Source organism: Neofelis nebulosa, chromosome 6 (assembly GCF_028018385.1).
Source record: "Neofelis nebulosa isolate mNeoNeb1 chromosome 6, mNeoNeb1.pri, whole genome shotgun sequence".
NCBI classification, from domain to species: Eukaryota; Metazoa; Chordata; class Mammalia; order Carnivora; family Felidae; genus Neofelis; species Neofelis nebulosa.
In genome coordinates, this window is record NC_080787.1 from 57,266,355 (window position 1) to 57,288,923 (window position 22,569).

General features: G+C 37.4%; 1 protein-coding gene across 12 annotated transcripts in view; it reads right to left on the reverse strand.

Annotated features, from left to right (window-relative positions):
- Positions 1-22,569, reverse strand: part of DST (dystonin) — a 496,251-nt gene that overhangs the window by 22,957 nt on the left and 450,725 nt on the right. For all 12 annotated transcript variants that reach the window (XM_058734319.1, XM_058734316.1, XM_058734317.1 and 9 more), the window contains 12 exons: positions 20,802-20,975; positions 20,312-20,467; positions 16,416-16,613; positions 15,938-16,066; positions 13,794-13,961; positions 12,803-12,958; positions 12,395-12,601; positions 8,968-9,087; positions 6,065-6,234; positions 4,010-4,169; positions 1,412-1,606; positions 767-895 (listed from right to left, as the gene is read on the reverse strand). In XM_058734319.1, the coding sequence (XP_058590302.1) occupies positions 767-895; positions 1,412-1,606; positions 4,010-4,169; positions 6,065-6,234; positions 8,968-9,087; positions 12,395-12,601; positions 12,803-12,958; positions 13,794-13,961; positions 15,938-16,066; positions 16,416-16,613; positions 20,312-20,467; positions 20,802-20,975 (1,962 nt within the window). The remainder of the gene's footprint in view (positions 1-766; positions 896-1,411; positions 1,607-4,009; positions 4,170-6,064; positions 6,235-8,967; positions 9,088-12,394; positions 12,602-12,802; positions 12,959-13,793; positions 13,962-15,937; positions 16,067-16,415; positions 16,614-20,311; positions 20,468-20,801; positions 20,976-22,569) is intronic.

Sequence of the window (22,569 nt, forward strand, 5' to 3'; positions counted from 1 at the left end):
TGACATCAATACTGCACTGAGTGTTAGCATTGCAAATTCCTAATTCTTTAAAGTCAAGGGTTAAAAAAACAAACAAACAAACAAACAAACAAACAAACAAAAAACATGTGTTAACATGTATCTGGACCACTCTCTTAAGGGTTTTGCTAGTTCTATGCACTGTTACAAAATACAGGATGACCTGAAAACTCTGTGGCCAGATTTTTACTTTGGTTAACTATTCAATAGTGCATCTACTTACAGAATTCATTTTTAATTTATAATTTATACTACAGGCTACTTCTCAAAAGAATTTAAGTGGATCTCAATTAAAACCAGAATTGACAGAGATTTAAAAATAAAATTTGAACAAGTTATTAAGTTACTTGTCTTACTTACAAAGGTCAAAATTATTAACTTACAATTCTAATGCATTATAAATAAATTTATAAATGCCAAACGCTCATTACGGAAGTTTCGTCTTTGAAATGCACATACAAGTGCAATGAAATCGGCCAGTTTTGGTCAGAAGCCAAATAACTCCCTAGAAAATTCCCTGATTTTAGAATAACCACCCTCTTCATAAAGAAACCATGAAAAGATAGCTATACATATGTAGGGGCATGGGAACATACCTATGTAAGCCAGGAGGACACAGGTAAATTCTCAACTGTACCAATATCTTTAATTACTTCTCAGGGAGGGAAATATTCATGCATTTGATATTTATGATCCTGGGTCTACTTGATTTTCTCATTTAGTTTTACTTAGCATCTATATAACTCACTTTATGCTGATCAATGAGAGTCCGAAGAGCATCCTCATCATCTGGGAGAGCGCCATGGAAACGAAGGGTTTGCTCCGCCTCGGCCAGCCACTCCAGGAGGGCATGCACCACCGAGTGAAATTCCTCTGCCTAATAGTTCACACACGTTCACACACACACACACACACACACACACACACACACCCCGCAAATAAGATCCCCAAATATGCTTGTTAGTATAGATTTCTCTTCTCAGTGAAAAAAAGTCTTAAACTGATTAATGATATGCATTATTCCCATTAAAAAGATAAAGATATATGGTGCTATTACATTTTACAAATGTAATACCTCTAATATACCACAGAGGCCTATATGGAGATTAATTCACCATTTGAACAATCTGATTTTAGATACAGGGTAGCCCATTGCACATTCAAGCTGAAAAATTAATAGAGCAGCACTTTTATGTAAAGATGAGGCAACTTCCTCTGTGAGTAATTTAAATTCTTGTCAGGAAGACCAAGGCAAGGATGTTCTAAGAATCTCCTTCTCATGACTGTCCCAGTTAAGAAAAGGGGGAACGGAACAGTTCCTCACAAGAGCAGTTCTCGTTGAGGCTTCGAAACCTTTCTCACTGTGTCCAGATGCAATTTGCATGACATTTACCTGACGCAGAGCTGCTTCCAATCGGGTCTGCTTTGATATAGAAAGTGCACACACAGTCTCCCAGCGTGTGCTTAGTTCCTGCATCTGGACCTTGACCCAGGAGGAGTCGTCTCGGCTGCCCTCTATGAGCTCTCGTGCCGAGCGCTTCAGGGCCTGCACGCTGCTGGTCCTCTTCCCCAGTTCTTTCTGGAAAGCCTAAAAGACCATGTTTTTAGAAAAATTAATTTTTAATTATAAAATCAAGCCAGTAAAAGACACTGCTTGGAATATACGTACACATGACATCATGTACCAATCTCTAAGACCTACAGCTTAATGACACACACTTTTCACAGAATCTTTAGAAGCTGAGTCGTGGCACACTGCTCCCACCAGAGCACTGTTAAGAACACGGTCTTGTATAAATCTGTTCAATCTTGTAACATTCTCCTGAGTGAACAAACCCGATTTTTTTTAATGACCCATTGGATTTAAATAATGGCAGCTATTCTTTATTTCAGTTTACACAAAAGAATCAAATTCTTTTTTTTCTACGATTCTTTAGTATGGCATTCCAGCTCCTCTCAAATCATTACTCTAAATGCCTAGAATGTGCTGGCTACCTCATTACTCTTAGTTAATAAACATATCTAACAGACTAACAAATAACTAAGCAGTCCTGGGCTGTCACATGGGGGTTTTGGAGGTAATGGCAGGGAATCGTACAGGGACTTGCCATGCAGTCTTCTTCTCTGTAGCATGGCTTCAACTTTCACAGTATCCTGAGAGCTAACCTAGAATGTCAAACTTTAGAGGCTTAAATCTTTGTCATTTTGGAAGAAAAGCTTCCCCCCACCCCTTGCCTAATTTTGATGAACTCTGAGGTGCCAGGAGTTGAACTGGCTTCCTTTGACCACAGACGTAATCCAAGAAATGAGCCCAGGGTACTTCGTTTCTGGTCCAAAATTCTGTATATGCAGCTAGATCTTTCAAGTAACTAATGTTATGTATAGAATAAAATTAACTTATTTTTCTAAAAAATGGTCACAAATGAATATCACTAATCACATTTTATAATTTTGGCTATATCCATGAGTTTCTATTCTGACAATCAAATCATTCATAAAAAGGAGTCCATCTGAAACAAACCACACATAGTGTGATGAATTCTTTGCTTGATTTCACTCTGATAGTGTTCAATGAGATGTGCCTGCAGATAGACAGACAGACACACAGAGACACACATCCATACACAGGCATAGGAAATACAGTGTCTATACAGTCTGTTTGTGATAGGACGAGTCCAATAGTTCTGAGAAGATTTTCCAATGTACTTTGTATACTTAAGCCTGAGCCTTCCAATTGCATTACTAATGCCGAATGATTAACTCATTCTTGATGACCTTTAATATATAAAAAAACCTGGCAAGTGCCGAAGGGAGTAAATGTTTAGACAGTGAGTTTATACAAATGGCATTTATGTAAAAAGTAACATTACACTATTCATTACTCATTGAATGAATGCCAGGGCATAAAAAAGTTTATATTAATCACACACAAAACATTTGTTTCAATACAGGCAAGTAACAAAACTTAAAATTTTTGATTTCTGTAGGCCTGATCCCTGTCCTTCATTTATTCTTTGATTTTTTGATAATATTCAAATGTAACACTCTTTTTATAGATATAATGAGATAACAGAACCAGAAGAGGGGAAATAAATATGCTGAAAGGACCAACCATTTAAAAAAGAATAGGTAAGATCAAACACGATAGCTAGGGAAATATAAAGAAAACATTTTAAAAGGAAATGTATTTCCTGAACTCAAAAATAATGAAGAGAAAGAAACACAACACGGATTCACATACAGTGCTGTATGATACCTGTATATAAAGTCTACTCTGATACCACCACTCCACGTTAGTACTGTGCCCATGAGGTTGTTTTCAAGGTTCTTTAGGTTGTAATACAACATTTTACCATAATTTAGGACCTTACACTCCGTATCAGCTGGATGTCTTGTACATTCCTTTTTACCGGCACAAAAATTTTGAATACCCTTCAGGAGGTTGCAAGAAGCCGCTTTTCTGAAGTAATAATCAAGTCCCTCACAGCGTATACTGATATCTCATCAACTGCTGTAGTTAAAGGGGCAAGTTTAAAACAGTTTTTAAAAACAAAAAAGCAGCCTGTCTTGACCCCCAGAGATCATGCTACAAATCCATACGCTTATGCAATGACCAAGTTCCGGGTAAATGAATGAAGAATTTTAAATTATATTCCATAATTCTTTCCATGAATAATGAAAGACTGTAAAACATTCTTGGAACATGAAGCACCAGAGAATAAAATCATTTTCTAAGTTCTAAAAGGTTTTAGATTTGGAAGTTGAAAAAGGAAAAAAAAAAAAGTATCTAACTGATAAAGTACCTTTTCTGACTCACTTTTAAAGTTGGCTTCCTGATTCTGCTCATATGTACACATATATCATTATTAAAGACTGGTATGTAGTATGATATGCAGTCTCTAGTTTTTAAAAGGCTGAGTTAAGGGGTTACATTTTCTTCTATACTCATGACAATCAAATGAGATAAATAAAATGTCCCAGATAATGATACCTTGTGATTATCGATCAGATTCATCACTAAATCAATGTCTCCATGGACAGGCTGGTCTTCTGCCAGCTGGGGTTCAACTCTATACAGCCAATCAATGAGGGCCTGCAAGGCATCGGTGAATTGTCCAGAAAATAACAGGGCTTCCTCCAGTTTGTTTTGTCTGAGGAAGAAGGTGGAAAAATCAATGTGAGCAACAAAAAAGCCACCTTACATATCTGAAAATCTAAAATCCATTTATGAAGGTTGAGAGTACTCAAAGAAAAAATGATATATTGGTACTCGCTGCTGTTTCTTTGCTTTCCTTAGAAAATAACAAAACTTTTCTCAAATTTTCTTTTTTATTCCTTAAATGCATAGCATGTGTTCTCAGAAAATTCCCTCATCATCACCTCTAGAAATCAATAGCCCTTTGGTTTCTTCATAAAAAAATAGGCCTTAAAATTTTTTAATATATTGTTTCAATGTTTATTTATTTATTTTGAGAGAGAACATGCATGAATGGAGAGGGCCAGAGAAAGAGGGAGAGAAAGAATCCCAAGCAGGCTCCATGCTGCCAGCACAGAGCCCAATGCAGGGCTTGAATGCACAAACCATGAGATCATGACCTGAGCCAAAATCGAGAGTCAGATGTTGAACTGACTAAGCCTTCTAGGCACCCTTAAATTTTTTTTTATATTTTAAATTATCATACAGTAAACTTAACTTTTCTGGGTGTACAGTTCTATGAATTTTAACACATATATAGACTCATGTAACTATCATCATGATCAAGAAACTGAACATTTTCATCATCCCTCAATCTGCCAAATGTTGTCTATAGTCCTAGCCTGCCCCATCTTCATCCCCTTGTATTCACGTATCTCTCTGCCATGAAGTCATTTATATGACTTAGTAAAAAAGCAGATAACCTTTTGATATTGAAGGTTTTAAATATTTTTTTTAATGTTTATTTATTTATTTTGAGAAAGAAGAAGAGCACGAGTAGGCAGGGGAGAAAGAGAATCCCAAACAGGCTCTACGCTGTCAATGCAGAGCTGGACCAGAGGCTCGATCTAGTGAACCATGAGATCATGACCTGAGCTGAAATCAAGAGTCAGGCACTTAACCACTGAGTCACCCAGGTGCCCCAGGTTTTAAAGCTTTTTAAAACCCAACCCCAAAATTTCTATATTCCTTCCATATATTCTTTAGAATATATTTTAATTTCCTTTTATAATATAATTTTATTATTAGAATATAATATTCCATTCAATCTTGATACTGACAAAAGTAATTAGACTAAGGATCTATGAAATATTTGAAAACATTTCTAAGATATTTGAATTCTTCTACTACTACATATTTCAACTGGTTCAAGTGTAATGAGAACGAAGACTGGGTAGGGGTAGATGGAAGTTGGAAGCGAACACTGGGGTCAGATTGGTAGGACCTTGCACGACACATTAAGGAGCCTGTGTTTTGGCTCACGCTCAAGGTATAATAAGTTCCTAAAAGGTATGAGGAAGGGAAATGATAAGATCAAACTTATTTTTTAAAGAGACCACCCCAGTGGTTACATGGAAATTAGCTTATGGAAAACAACAGCAAGTCAGGTATCAGATAATATGCTTAGAGAATGATACCACTTTTGAGTGAACTGAGGAGTTAAAAAATAAGTAAAAATGAACAACAAAGCCTTCTCCGTGCAGATACTGTGTAAGTGGGGCATTAGAGAGAAGAAACAACTTCTTAAAGGAGGTATTTAGGTTCCTAGAAAGTTCCCACAAAGCATCACTACTGTATGTTTGAAAGAAGCCAACAAGGTAACCAAACTGCTTTAAAGAACATTTTACCTTTTGGGGCGCCTGGGTGGCGCAGTCGGTTAAGCGTCCGACTTCAGCCAGGTCACGATCTCACGGTCCGTGAGTTCGAGCCCCGCGTCAGGCTCTGGGCTGATGGCTCAGAGCCTGGAGCCTGTTTCCGATTCTGTGTCTCCCTCTCTCTCTGTCCCTCCCCCGTTCATGCTCTGTCTCTCTCTGTCCCAAAAAATAAAATAAACGTTGAAGAACATTTTACCTTTCCACAGATTTTCCACAGATGGTATCCCATTTGTCTCTGAGTTCACTCAGCATGTCATCCAGTTTCAGGTTGTCATCAGCCAGGGAGGTTTTCTCCTTCAGAGAACGTCCCGTTCTGTTGGTGGTGTCATAGACAGAATGCTTGGCTCCGAGTGATTTCTGAAACTCCTATATATTTAACAGGAAAACAATGTGCATTTCTACTTAGGACTATTAAATAGGTAACAGACATCACAAAAGGCATCCCTAATAAAAGGAATCTAAACAGAGGAAGACATCAGCAAACAGATCAGATGGTGTAGTGCTGCTGGCTACACAGGAACACACCAGGGTGGAAAAGAATCCTTATATTTTCAAACTGAAGAACTTATTTTTCCCAGAAGCCTACTATTATGAAGAAAGTGATTTCAAAGCACAACAAATCTTGAATCTTTCATAGCTATCAACCACAAATAGTATACTAGTTATAATAAAATGGAACTGCTAATCTGCTATTGAGAAACCCAAGATTTTGGAGAGGAAAAAGTAGTTAACACCCAATGAGTAACTAAATAAAGGTCTATGTGGACACAGAGTGACTCATAATGTGTAAATTTACTACAGGTTTTGTTTTTTGTTTGTGGGTTTTTGGTTTTTTTGTTTTGTTTTGTTTTGGTCAACCAGATCTGCTGTCACACATTTTGGATGTTTACAATGATGATACGTATAATTTCATCTGTGAGCCAGGGTGAGGGGCAAATAAGAACCACATCTCAAGATTCCTATGTTCCGACCTACTGCCCCTTCAATTCACACCCCTTGGCAAGCCTATACCCCTCCTCCCCACCACTATGATGCCCTACGAACGTCTCTCAAGATCTACAGATTACTTTTCCAGTATTAAATAGCTATATTGCTAATGTGACATCTATACTTTCCTATCTTTTACATTATTAATCTGCATGTTTGTGTATGAAAATTTCTATGTGTGGGAAAGATGGATTATATAATCTGTCTACACAACTCAATTAAAAGCTTTTCTAAAGTAGGGACACTGTCTTTGCAGGCCTCTCTCATTATCATCTTACATTTTGTGTGTGTTTGTAAGTGTGTAATAGCAAGAATGAGACCACTGCTATTGCATATACAATCTCAGAGATGGGAAGGAAGGAAGGTCAACTTAATGGGCATCTTACAAGCTCATAATATATTATGGAAACACTAACACAGTGATTCTAACTCCTGGTAGCACATTAGAATCACCTTAGAGAGTAAAATGCTATGCAAATGTATAATTTTCTAAAATAATCTTGGTTATCATTACCTAATGCATTTTTATTGCCTTTAAAACCCAGACACTTTAGGTGTCTTAATATGACTAAGATATTTACTTGGTCTTATAATAGGAGGCCACTACATCTAGGATTTTTTTTAGCAATAAACACTATTACAATACCACACTATTTCTAAAGTTTGCTTTCTGTAATTATTATTTTTTCTTGTTATTCTAAACAGAATATTAGTTTTAGAATCATGGCATTGACAAATTTTCCTCAAAAGAGCAGATACATAAAAAAATGTTACAGCTGAATACAGGATAGATGAACACTCTTTAAAGACAGAAAAATAGCCAAAAGAGGAAAGAAAAGACTTATTTTAAAATTGGCTTCATGTGCCTTGTACCCTTATCTCAGACAGATGCTGACTTTGGTAACGAGTCACACCAGGAGAAAGAGAGGATCTAGAAGGGTTCCTAACGTATTCTTATTTCTAGGATTCTCCAACTTAAACACACAATATAATTTCCTAAGACTCCATGACATGATATCTATGTTCAAGTTCAAACAGGCAGTGTATTTTGAGAAGGAGGCTCTCGTTTCTCCATCAGGGGAAGGAAGGAAGGTGCTGGTCCCCCTCACTGTGCTCTCAGTACTGAACATGGTGGCAGCTCACAGGTAGAGGGTGCCAGCAGAATGAGCCACTCACACGCCCTCATCTAGTCAAAGAACAGCTTCTTTCTGTCATCCTAGGATCGTGACCTCCTGAGGTGACTTAACAACCAGCATGGAAGCTATCAATCGGTATGGATATGATGGCTAGAATTTTCTGATGATGATAAACCTTACATCACCCCATTTTTTCCAGCTTTCAAAAAATTGTCATGTGTCAAGATGATAGATAGATGCTTAAAACTTTATAGTTTTTGCAGGAACCACTCTTCCTTTTACTCACCCTGAAGGCTGATATCACTTTATAACCAGAATGACAGACCCAAATTCAAAAGAGCTGAGAAAGATGGGGTGGGGGGGATGTTCTTTGAATGCAATGTAGTAGGAATATAAAAGGTAGGAAATATAAAATAATATGTTTCTGCATCTTCTAGTCTACATAAGGAGGCCACTGACTCTATGTCTTTGAGGGTAAGGACAGAATTTCATATATCACATATACATAACAAAACACCAGTTTGTGCAGAGGCAACCAATTTTCCCCACATAACTGTTTGATAGAATCTATATGGCAAAATTTATATTACTTTTTGCTATAAAATTATCTTCTGCATAGCATTTGGTCTATGAAAGAAATTACAAGACAAGACAGATAAGTGAAAAATTGAGACGCCAACACTTGACCCCCTCTCAATCTTTTAAGTTCTAGATTGTAGAACACCGCCAGCTTTAATTTTGTATATTTTTTGTTAACAGTAATCCTAGAATGATGGTGGGATGGTCAACAGAGAGTAAAGATACTATTGCTACTTGATCAATGTGATGGGCAGCTGGTTTTAAATTTAACAGAGGTCCACAGAGGACACCTTTTTTTTTTTTTCTAATGATGAACAAATACACAACCAAGTAAGGAATTAAAAGGTGATCTTGAGATACAGAATGACATATATGCTATTCCTAATTATAGACCCACCTTATGCTGTGCAAGCTGTGTTTTTATCTTGTCTGGATCATTGGCAATTTCCAGTTCAGAATCCAAAGACTTCTCTGACTCCTCTAGCCACTCCATAAGTTTACTCCAAGCTTCATGGAACTGTAAAAGAAATACACATCTCAATCCAGAGAATTTCCTGGTATGCTCCCTTTATTTTTAAAATAGAAATTAATAGGGGCGCCTGCGTGGCTCAGTCAGTTGGGCGGCTACTACAGCTCAGGTCATGATCTTGCAGTTTGTGAGTTGGGGCCCAGAGTCGGGCTCTGTGCTGACAGCTCAGAGCCTGGAGTCTGCTTCAGATTCTGTGTCTCCCTCTCTCTGCCCCTTCCCTGCTTGCTCTCTCTCTGTCTCTGTCTCTCTCAAAAATAATAAACATTAAAAAAATAAAATAAATAAAATAGGAATTAGTATTAATGAAAATGTTTAAAATACTTAATTCAAATTTCCCTTAAAAAAGAAGAAAGTAGTAGCTTTATTGGATTCGCCATGTCTTACTAACTCTTGGCTTCTGTGGTCGGGCCCCCACGGTCACTTTGTTGTAACTCACTGAAACATATAAACTTTAACAAAAATAGAAATGAGCCTAGAAACAGGGAACACCAGGGAGAATTTCCCTCCCTTTCCTTCTGCTTAGCAATTAACATAAACTCTCAAGAGAATTTGATTTGCCCACTGCTGTCACCGACAGATCTAGGTTTACTTCTAAGGTGTTTAATTCCCATGTTAAGGAACAGGAACAAAAAGGGAAAGACAAAGGATAAAGTTAATAAGCTTGCCTTAAAAAGTAAAAGAATAACAACAATAGAAGTCCATAACATTCCTATTTAATACAAAAGGCATTCAGTATCTTTACTGCTACTAGCAAAATCCTCAACTTAACGCCTGGGCCTCACTTACTGGTTTTATATGTAAGAGCACCCACAGCACTTGAATTCTAACAAAATAGAATTCTCTTTGGCCTCCATGATTTTGCAATATTCTGGTGCTATGTATACTTGGCTTCAGCCACAGTCTCTTTTCTGTTTATCACAGAGAACTAGCGGGTACTATTTTTGGATCCCAAATTGTGAAATTGGTTATAAATTATTTCTCATAATAAACTTAAGTGAACGGATACATAACAAAAACAGAAGTAATCAAAATAAAATCTGCTTTATATCAAAGCACACTAATAAAGAAATAACAAGAAGACATTTAACAATCAGCACAATAAGAGCACGGGATCACAAAGCTGGCAGCGCCCGCTGAGATCACCTCATCACAAACCTGCTCTCCTGACCCCTCCTTCCCACACCTCCAATCAATTTAAATACAAAAATAAAGAGGCCAGAAGAGGTATATAAACCGCCAAAGTCAGAGAACTATGATCAACATCTGAGCCCCAAACTAAGAAAGTAGGATAGTGAGAAATAAAGAAATAGTCGCAGTGTTTGGTGGTCTTACCACAATTAATATAGGCTATAACAGATGGTAAGTTTAATGATACAAACGCACAGGTTCTAAGACTGGTCCTGCTTTAAAAACTATTTTTAAGCCACATAAATACAAGAAATGCCATACTTTTGTACCTAAAAGCAGTAGAAAATTCTTACAGATTAAGCCAAATGAGAAAATAAAATTGACAACATGGAGAAAGGAGAAAGACTTCTATAAATTAGATGTTCATAACTCAAGAAATGCCCATACTACCGAGGACACTGCTCGGTGCAGAGAAGAATGTCAGGCTTATCATTAATACTGTCTCATAAAAACAAGAAGAGACCGATTCTATTCCACCGTCTCACTGATAACATTGAACACATCATACATCCCACTCAAAAAAAGAAATAATATGGCATGTAATCCTACAACAATGCAATTTGTTATTTCTAAGCTTTTAACAAATTTATGCTGAGAGCATTAATCACAGAAACATTTGACTCCCAGCCATCTTTTACATCACCCAACTGAGCCTGGATCCCCAGAAGAATGGAGTCCAATACCAATTACAGAAACATGGAACTGAATGGGGCAAAAAGACTCATTATAAAATTCAGCCTCAACGTTACACAGAGTTTCTAGTAAAATTCAAAGATAGTTGCCAAACAAGGTGGGCACATCTCTCTCCCAGAGTAGAGAGACACATAATTCTACTTCTTTTTTGTGTTTAGCCTAAGAATGGCATATTAATAGTAGGTGAAGAGAGTTAGGGGAGTTCCTTGTGAGACCCGTGAGATTCTCTAGATGAAAAGAAAAAGGAAAAAAGAAGCCTTAAAAGGTTCAAACAATTCATTTAAAAGCAGGGTGGACAGCAATAGCACTGCCAGGAATTTACCCAAGGGATACAGGAGTACTGATGCGTTGGGGCACTTGTACCCCAATGTTTATAGCCGCACTCTCAACAATAGCCAAATTATGGAAGGAGCCTAAATGTCCATCAACTGATGAATGGATAAAGAAATTGTGGTTTATATATACAATGGAGTACTACATGGCAATGAGAAAGAATGAAATATGGCCCTCTGTAGCAACGTGGATGGAACTGGAGAGTGTGATGCTAAGTGAAATAAGCCATACAGAGAAAGACAGATACCATATGTTTTCACTCTTACGTGGATCCTGAGAAACTTAACAGAAACCCATGGGGGAGGGGAAGGAAAAAAAAAAGAGGTTAGAGTGGAAGAGAGCCAAAGCATGAGAGACTCTTAAAAACTGAGAACAAACTGAGGGTTGATGGGGGGTGAGAGGGAGGGGAGGGTGGGTGATGGGTATTGAGGAGGGCACCTTTTGGGATGAGCACTGGGTGTTGTAGGGAAACCAATTTGACAATAAACTTCATATATTGAAAAAAATAAAAAAAATAAAAAATAAAAGCAGGGTGGAACTGTATCAAAATACCAGAGAAGAAATGAGAGCTTGTCAACAAGCGTAAAGATTCAGAAAGGTGAGGAGTACCGAGCAGCTTAGGCACAGAATCAGCCCTTTCAGGAAGCTGTCCAGTGGGCCGGTGTCTGCCTCTCAGCCCTCAGAGTTTGTGGACAAAGTCTGGCTTAGGACTAAACACAAGGTAGCAATATACTAAAGTCTGATGACTTACTCCAGCTATGAGAGTGGAGATTGCAAGCACAAAGGAAAAAAACAAATAAACCCAGTAACAAAAAACTTGAGCCTCTTTTTGGATCTTAGTAACAGTGGGTCTATGAAGCCAAGCTATAATCAGTCTTTTCAAGATTAGTCCCCAGGACCAGAAGGTGCTAGGGCAAAACATGATGTTATCATTGAAACTTAGGCCCTTTTCGGATATAAACACCATGGCCCTGTGCCATGATTGTTACAACCAATACAGCCTACGATAAAAGTACTTGAATGTCATCATATATATTTCAATACCTAGAACTGATTTATTGACTAGTTTAGAAAGGTTTACCTGCTTGGCTCTTTTCCTTGCATCATCCAAAGATCTCCCTCTTTCTACTAACCGCTGAACCACTTTTTCCCACCGACTTTGTACACTGATCAGTAGATTCTTAATTAGGACAACGTCTTGTTTCTGACTGAAATACTTCAGGTGGGTCCCAGTTTTGTCCAGCTCTATTATCTGCTCACGGTGAGAATTTACTTCATTGGCGAAGACCTTTCCCAAAAAGAAGGGTGGAATTAGAAACGCATGAAAAACTGTTCTGTTTTATAAGTGCTTCTGGTGTCATAAGCTGAAACCATTTTAAAGGACAAAATAAAGTTTCTAAACTACCAAATTCATACTTCTGACATGAAAACAGTCTGTGGTCTAAAAAGGTCTAAAATAAGAATACTATCCATCTGAGTTACATCATACCTTGTGTTCATCGATTTGAAACAAGACTGTGTCCAAGATAAGACTTGGCCGAGAAGCTACATTTAGGGTCTGTTCAGCCTGGGTTAGCCAGTTGATGAAGTCTTGGAGGGAATTATGGAACTCCATTGCCAAGTTGAGGGCCTCTTCCAGTTTAGTCTGCAAAGGCAGATCATTTAGTATTTGATGATAGTTAAGTGTCTTCCCCCCAGTTTAACCACTCTCTGGCAGATTTCCTTCCCATCCATGCTTGCTTTATACCTAATCTGTATTTCTGTATTACCTAAACAGTTTATGAGTGTAATGGGCCTTCACTAAAATAATGGCAAACCAAACCCCTTTTAGTATAGTGAGAAGATCTCACTGCAGCTAAAAATAATCTGATATACACTAAAATTGTGATTTGAGGTCAATGAACCACAGAATGCAATTACTAAACAGATGTCTTTTATATCTTTATATAAAAAGAAAACTTGACATTCACATGATTAATCTGGGGGGTCAAAATGATGTGAAATATATATACATTATGGTCTGTCAGTGAGGGAATACAATCTAGTATTCCTCGCCTATCATTATTCTTACAGCATTAAACAGTGATATTTTTAATCCCTTTTCATGGACTTTTGTCATGGAAGTGCTTATTATATACACAATCATTTCACTCTCTTGACCTCCCTCTTTCCCTTCCCACTATATACATAAGTAAGTGTGATTAGAATTATTTAACAATCCAGAATTCGAGTGGTTCACAAATTTAAAAATACACCTAGAAACACTTGATCTATGATCTGTGTTGGAACAGACTGCTTTAACTCTATCCTCCTGTGTGAAAGAGAATACTATTTTCAATTGACCCCATGAAACCTCCAAATGCATACAAAGAAAATTTAAACATGGGGTCATTAAAAGTTCCACTGCTAATTCTACTCAGAGATTAAGTAAATCTCATGAAATAAAACATTCATTCTATTACATTAATTAAAGCACATACTTTCCTTTCATTGAGTTTGGTTTCCACCGATTCCCATTTTTCTTTCAAGTTATTTATGTCTTGGTCAATTGTCTCTGCAGATTTGGGGCATCTTGCAAGCATCTGCTGGCCTTTCTGCATCAGACTTTTGTATGTTTCTTCTTTAACATCAAAGGCAGCACAGATTTCCTACATTGAGATATCCCCCCAAGTTAAATCATTTTTAAGAGAATAAAATCTAAGAGTTCCTTTCCCAAGTCATCAATCCCAAGCCCCTCATCATATAGTCACCTTTATCTAACATACAGAATAACTGTGACACATTCAAATATTTCACTATATTAAAACAACACCTAAGCCTGTAGACATATCCGTCTGCCAGAAATCTCAGAAATGGTGCTATCATTATCAATTCAGTCCAGCATGGTAAAGTTGGTAAGTAACTTTTATGTTATCAAGAAAAGTTTCACTGTGCAGTAACCAATCAGCTCGGTGACCCCGAGCAAGTGATTAACTTCTCTGAGCCTTGTTTTCCTTCTCTGTAACATGGGCTTTCTAAGTCTCACCTCAGACTATGACAGTGGCTATAATAATTTTTGGGATAGTTTATTTCTGTGCTCAGAAGGCACACAACGAATAGAAAGTGAAGGCTCAATACAGTAAGATATTTTAAGTTGATTGTTCGGACTTTGGAATCACAAAAGACAAATTCGGGATACTATGAATATTACTCTCATTTATAACATCTTTAAAGCTTTCAACTGGAATGCAATGTGTTTCTTCTACAGAGAATACAAAAAAATTATGAAAACAAATTCAGAATTTAATATCAAAACAAGAGTTACATTCATGTAAAAACTTAAGACCAGTTCTCCACAACACCTGTATGATGGTTACTTCCTATCCAAATCCCCAAATTCAAAATTATTTACAACCAAGTGTGGTTTCAATAAGCTCTCACAACAACATTGGACATCTGATAAAGAATACAGGCTTGGATGTATAATGGCCCATTTCTTTTGCCCAATCCCCAAGCATATCTACTCTTATTTCTCAAGATACTAATTGTCAGCATTTGAATATTAAAAAAAACTTTCTGACAAAAATTCACAAGTATAAAAGAGGATTAGTTTTCAAAATATGAAACAGACTGTTTTATCTTAAAACTTCTAAACCTGAATTATAATGTAATGCCAATAAATCAAAGTCTAAATTCAATTTGTCAGTCTCCATTTCTGTGAAAGAAAGCCAAAGTCTCAAGTTTCATTATTTTTTCCTCTTTTAAGAGTGGACAGTGCCACAGAATCTGGGTGGGAACAGCCCATAGGCACAATGTTCCCACTGGACAATGAACTAAACAGAAGCCACCCCTTGTTCACAGCTCGTACAGGTGTGAAGTTGAAGATACAGCCCTATCACCATTAAAACAAACAAACACGGGTGCCTGGGTGGTTCAGTCGGTTAAGCCTCTGACTCCTGTTTTCGGCTCAGGTCATGATCTCAAAGTCTCCAAGTTTGAGCCCCACCGTGAGGCTCTGCACTGAGGGTGCAAAGCCAGCTTGAGATTCTGTCTCCCTCTCTCTCTGCCCCTCCCCCATTCTGTCTCTCTCTCTCTCCCTCTCTCTCTCACAAACACACACACTCTCTCTCTCTCTCTTTTTCTCTCTCTGTCTCTCTCACTCACTCAAAATTAATAAACTTAAAGTAAAACAAATAAACAAGTCACTCTTGAACAGAACAAGAATATATTTTCCAGCCTTCCATGAAACTAGACGGGAGTATCATGCTTATAGCAATAATTTTTAAGTCAATTCTGATGGCTTTCGGGATTTTTCTCTTCACTGAAGGTACAACAGTTTATAATTTACACAACGTTTTATTACTATCCATACAAGTTCATCATTTTATGGGGCAAATTAGCTTCTAAAAAATACCTAGACTTCTAGGTACTTCTGGCACACTCATCTCTGAAATAAAGAATAAGTTCTGACTTGAAAAATTTAATCAATAAATGGTGTTTCTAGCACTTACACATAAAGATTTCTGCTGTAAAACTGTATATCCTTTAAACTTTCTCCCACAATTTATTGGTCACCAGGACCCACACAAAATGGTCAGTGTCTTTCTTATTCTGAGGCTAGAGCTGTAGGAAATAATATACTTACCAGGTGGGCATTAAGCTGCTCCCTGGCTGTTTCCGGTAACCCCCCCAGAGGTTTGGAGGCTAACAGATGACGCTCCGTGTCCGTCAGCCACTGCTGCAAATCCTCAATCTCACCATGGAACCCTTTGGCCTGGAGTGATACAGAATTTTAAGTCTAGGCCATAAACACATTGTCACTTTTAAGGAGAAAACAATGTCTGAAGGAGCCCGGCCTGCTAAGCCTCTCTCTGCGTTCTAAACAACAGGCAGGTGCAAGTGGATTTGCCTTGCCTTTCTTCATGGTGAGAGCTCTGGCGGATAAGACTATTACACTAAGAGCCAGAGGGCTGCCTTCTCATCTGCTGTGTTCTTTATCCCACTTATTTTTACTCCTCTCCTACGGTACACAAATTAAACAGGGTCTGCAAACCAACGAAAGAATTCCATACTATTTCGGTCTGGAAGGCCATGAAAGGCTGAGAATCTACTCTCTTATTCACCTGGCGCAAGGCACCATCCAGCTGCTGCTTCCTTTGTTCTGTTTTTTCCAAAACATTTTGCCATCGTTGATTTAGAATCTCTAGCTTGTTCTGAAGGTTGCTTGCTTCTTCTCCTGCACTTGATGCAATTAGATCATTTCCTGCTTTGTTAACGGCTTCCACTGTGGACTGATGGGCTAGTACATCATTTTGAAGCACCTGAAAATATGAACAGAACACTATGTTTGCTAGCTCATAACATGTTAACAGTGCTTTTAATGCAACTGTTTTATTTGCTGAAGATAGAACATTTGGAAACAAAACCATCGTCTACAGAAAGTTTTAATACTAAAAAAGTGTTCAAATGGTGGACTTCTTTTCCCTTAACTTTGCAGCTTTCCTGGATATACCTTTAGTCTACCTTGAAATGATTATCAAAGAACATTTTGCTAGTTCTTCCCATTAGAATAACCTTATATTGAGGACATTAAGTATCTAGAGATTATAATTAAAAGGTTATGAAAGTTTTCATTTGATTCAAAATCATTTTGACTGAACTTAATTTTCATGTCTTAAGTAAACAACTTGAAAAATATTTTGATTTCTATATATCCATTTTCAAATACAAAATTATTACATTCTTAGATAATGCCATGCTTTACAATTAACACTCTAAGAGGAAAAAAAAATTACCACAGACTATTCTTCAAGCTTCTCTCATTGTAAAGATGCTACAATTAACTGCTAAGTAGACAGGAATCTTAGGATGCCCTGACAGTAGAGGAAAAGAGATTTCACTGGACAGCAGGAATACTCAAGCCCAGCAATCAAAAGTGTAGCTGTTCCTTTACGAGAAAATGCACATTTGAAGTGTCCACTACAGATTCCAATAAATAACACCTTCCTTATGTACAGTGAAAATATCAGAATAGACCAATAATGCTTAAATGTGCTAACGTGGGACAAGAATGTTAAGTGCAAAAAGCAACCACAAGGCTAAAAAAACCCTGAAATTACACTGAAAAGAATTGCACTTTAAAGAACAAACTGAGCTGGGGCACCTATTTGGGGTGGCTCAGTCAGTTAAGCATCCGACTTCAGCTCAGGTCATGATGTCGCAGCTTACGGGTTCGAGCCCCTCTTCGGGCTTTGTGCTGGCAGCTCAGAGCCTAGAGCCTGCTTTGGATTCTGTGTCTCCCTCTCTCTGCCTTTTCCCCAGCTCACACTCTGTCTGTCTGTCTCTCTTTCTCAAAAATAAATAAACATTAGAAAAAATTTTAAAAAAAGAACAAATAGAGGTTAGGAATAGTTTCAAGAAAACCGCAGTTATGTTTTTGGAAACCAGAAGAAACCTTCCTCTCATGTTAGTAAGGGCCAATGGTAATCTTTCCCTAGATTCACTGACTCAGGGTTAACAACAGGAGAGAAAAGAAACATCATGTATCATCCTACATAAGGCATCCCACATCTGGAGGGAAATCCAGAACAGGGGGATTTTTAGTGAAGAGCACTAATCATCTGTGATAACTGTTTTTCTGACGATATGCACTCATTCTCTGAGGCACCTGTTAAGGAAGTTAAAGGCTATAAAATCAACTGAGGAAACATTCCCTCCCTTGCTCCAGCAACTGTGCTAGTGATTTTAAGCCCTTTACCTTGTGACCTTTGAAAAATGGAAGAAGGGAGGACATATCCCTAACTGCTCAAAGGTAGATAAACAGAAATAAAAGATCCCTACCTCATGCCCGGCCAAAATAACTGGATCGTGGTGTCTCACTGTCCCACCTCTACTGGACTCTACAAAAATTCCTGTCACTGATGTATGCTGCATTTAAGGACAACTGCTAAGTTGGAATAAACATATTTTTTTTTATGCAGAGTCAGTCTGACCAGTCATTACTATTCTTAGAAAGGTATAAAATAGACATTAGATAATAAAAAATATTGATACAAAATAGGTCCTAACTGCTGGGCAGTTAGATATGGCTGGGCAATGATCATAAATAAGACAGAACCAGGTAAGAGAGGGAGAGAAATTTAAATTAGGGTACGGTTACTGTGGGGAAAAGTATGAAAGAAGGAAAACTACAGCAAGAATACTAAAAAACTCTTTATCATGATAGTAAAGTACCAAAAACTCACCTTTCATTTTATTTATTTTTTTTTTTAATTTTTTTTTTTCAACGTTTTTTATTTATTTTTGGGACAGAGAGAGACAGAGCATGAACGGGGGAGGGACAGAGAGAGAGGGAGACACAGAATCGGAAACAGGCTCCAGGCTCCGAGCCATCAGCCCAGAGCCCGACGCGGGGCTCGAACTCACAGACCGCGAGATCGTGACCTGGCTGAAGTCGGACGCTTAACCGACTGCGCCACCCAGGCGCCCCTCACCTTTCATTTTAAAATGATAAAAATTATTAAACATTTTCTCTTTGATAATCAAGGAAAACTTATTTAAGGTCAGAATTTATGACATGACCTTAGGTAAGATGCCTTATTAATGTGAATGCTCAAGTACTATGAAAGACTGGACTGTCAGGATAAACTCAACCAAGCATCACCTTTTATTCATTAAGCCTACTGACTTAAGAGATAGGGAATTTTCTTTTCATCTGAAAAAAAAAAAAATCATTTATCTCACTTCTCCTGGCCAAGTCAATGGCTTTGGTCATTTGCACAAAGATTCTAACAACTGGGTTTCAGGATTTATGTTTCTAGTCAAATGAACTTTATCGTAATAAACTAGAATTCTGCTCTCAACCCCCCACAAGTTCTGCTCTGATGACCTACCTAGGCTGGATATCATCTAAGCCTTGAAGATGCCTCCGGCTATCAGTTTGGGGCCCACTGTGTTAAGCTCCATGCTTTCCTCCTCCCTAAACCCTCCAGGTTGTACAGAGATAGGGTATTTTCTATTAAGAATTGTCAACCAAGGGCCACAAAGATGACAACAATGGGCACCTGGGTGGCTGAGTTGGTTGAGCATCTGACTCTTGATTTCAGCTCAGATCACGATCTCACTGTCTGTGGGTTGGAGCCCCGCATCGGCCTCTGCACTGACAGTGTGGAGCCTACTTAGGATTCTCTCTCTCCTTCTCTCTCTGCCCCTCCCCTGCTCTCTCTCTGGCTCTCTCTCAAAAATAGTCTAAAAAAAAAAAAAAAAAAAAACTTAAAAAAAAAAAAGAATTGTCAATCAAGTATCACAAAGATGACAACATAAAGTTGTTGGGTATGTACCTCAAGATATAATTAAAATTTTAAATTTAATTTAATTTTTAATTTAAAGCTCTCCATCATGTTCAGGACATATAAAAACCCTTTAAACATAATAAATATTGTTTAAAACTAATTCAGAAAGAAAAGGACTAAGACACGGAAAGCCAATGAGAAGTCAGGGAGACACGGAGACTGAAGAACAAACCTCCACAGAGTGAGAGATGCACAGGCAAGCAGAAAGATGTTAGACATGCCAAACACACAGCAGGTGACACTCACATGGCGCTAAGGGCGACCAGAGGAAAAACATACACACAGCCTGCAGCGGAACAACATTTTGAGCCTATGACTTTGTTAGGGTATCCCCAACCACTTTTAAAACTAGGCTATGTCAATCCAGTGACAGGGATAATCAGGGATTTAAACCAATATCTGCCACGCAGCCTGGAAATTTAGCCAGAAGTTTCCCATCCTTGCCGTTCTGGATAACTGCCCTGAACAATGAGGAAAAAAAAATTGTTTATAATCTTTTAAAAAGTGTGTTTTAAGGAGTTTAGCCTTCAGTTACAAATGTCAAATATGAACCTGAGCTATCACCATCAACTTGAAAAATACATAAAGAGGAAACATACCAAAACAAAACTCTGATGACATTAGAAACACATAGAGAAGAAACACGACACGCAATCACAGCTACATACATGGTGCTTGGCGAGTTCAATTTCAATGGCCTTAGGGTCTCCTCCCACAGGCTTCTGTTCACTCAGCAGGCCCTCAGTGTGTGTCAGCCAGGCAAGCAGCTCATCCAGGGCATGCTGGAACTGGCCCAGTGCTAACAGAGCACCTTCTAGCTTATGCTACAGAAACAGTGGAGAGGAAGAAAATCCATATGAATTCGATATCATGAATGACATACATTTATAAAAATAACAAGAGCAAAAAAGAAAAATCAATTGTTGCATACTGTGTAATTCTGTAAGCATATCCAATGAAGCCCAATTATATCCTACATTTTACGTTTGACATTCCTTGTGGTTAAAAATGGCATGTCGAGAAGCAGGAAGAGGTCTAATAAAATAAGAATTTACGTAGGGGCTTCAAAAGTTTATGTGCTTAATCACCTATTTTATTTTTTTAATAATGATTTTACCTGAACTTCTCTAACTTCCTAACAAAAGTCTTGATGTTTACCTGTCTGTTGATAATTCTTTCATCCAGACTATCCCATATCAATTTCAGCTCCATCAATGGGTCTTGAACAGTGTGTTTGTCGCTCTCTTCTGTTACTTTCTTCAGCAAAAGCTCTGCTTGATGATTTAGTCTCTCCATTTCTATCTGTTGTTGGTAGGCCTCTGATTTGAATTGCTATTTTTTAAAAAAGGAGATATACAAGGAAAATGTGTTCTAAATCAAAACTTTAAACAATAAAAATTCTATGGATTCAGTATTTATTCTAATTCATATTTACTATGGCCAGGGAGATGAAGAGGAATAAAATCTAACACAAAAGAATTACAAATAAAAAAAAGATGAGAGAAATATACTTTCTTTATTCAATGTTTTATAAATGCTGGAAAGATATTTCTATTTATAATTTTGACATCTCACTTTTGTTCTCTATAGTACAAATTTAAGATATTTCCAGGTTAACCTTATTCCAATGCCTATTATATTCAATAAATATACACTGACACTGACCTATATGAAACCCCCCCCAAAAAAATCTCTAAGAAACCCAGATTAATATTTATTTCCTGCTCAAAAACAGTGCATCCACTGAACATTTTATGTTTTCTGTAGCTGTGCTGTGTTCGTTGATATTCAGTTATTCCTATGCCTAACTGTTGACTCAGAATAACATTATTTTTCTCCCAGTGCTCACTAACATGTATTTAATGATCTTGGCTTTGGCAACCAACACAGGTTAGCAAATGGTTGCTTGTAGTAGGAAACTGTCCTTCACAAAATATTTATTTTTTATTTGTAACAGTAAATCATTAAGTAGTACATTATTAATGACTAAATAGTCCCTTATTTTTTTTCAAACATGAAAATAATAATTAAAAAATAATAACTAAGGTATCATGAACACTTTCTTTGTTCTAACAAACTTATAAAAAAAATAATTTTATTCTCAATTCAAGCTAAGGACACAAAAGTGAGACCAGTTAGAGAACTGTCCCGAGGTCCTTTGGCTAAGTAAGTGAATGCACTGGGATGTAATCTCAAAACAACCTAATCTCAGAGACAGCACTCGTAAGCAGCCTGCTGCATGAAAACTACTGAGATATACGCGAATATAAAAAAAAAATGTACACATGTAAATGTACAAAAAGTATATCATGTGCTTACTACATGACCACATAAAGGTAAAGAAAATAAAACACAATCTAATAATGGCAACGGTAATAATTTCTAAATGAAATATTCTATATCACACATAGAGATGAAAATGCTATAATTTTAAAGCCAGATAATAAATGTATATAAACATCTAGTAGAGTTCATTGAAAATGGCATGATGTCTCTTTGGATGGGGACTTGAAATTAGGAAGGAAACAGGTGATCCCACTTGGATAAATGATCATCAGCACAGAGGAATTCAAAGAGGAAACAGTCCAGCCACTTACACAGCTGGAGATCAAGAACCACGAAAGTAAAAATTACAGAGGAAAGCAGATAGAAAACAATAAACATTTTTACAAAACAAACATTTTGGGAAACACTATTATACCAAGGATGTTTCTTCAGCCTGTTAGACTGAATGGATTACTCTGACCCACTGAAAAAAACAAAAATGTTATATGTGTATCGAGGACAATGATACACCATTGAATAATGAAGTTATAAAAATCCTTACAGTATGAGCTACATGTGTATAAAGTATACACCCACACCCTCCCACCCCCTTCCCCTCTTCAGTGTGCTCCCAGCATAAGGATTTCTGAAAGGCTATAGA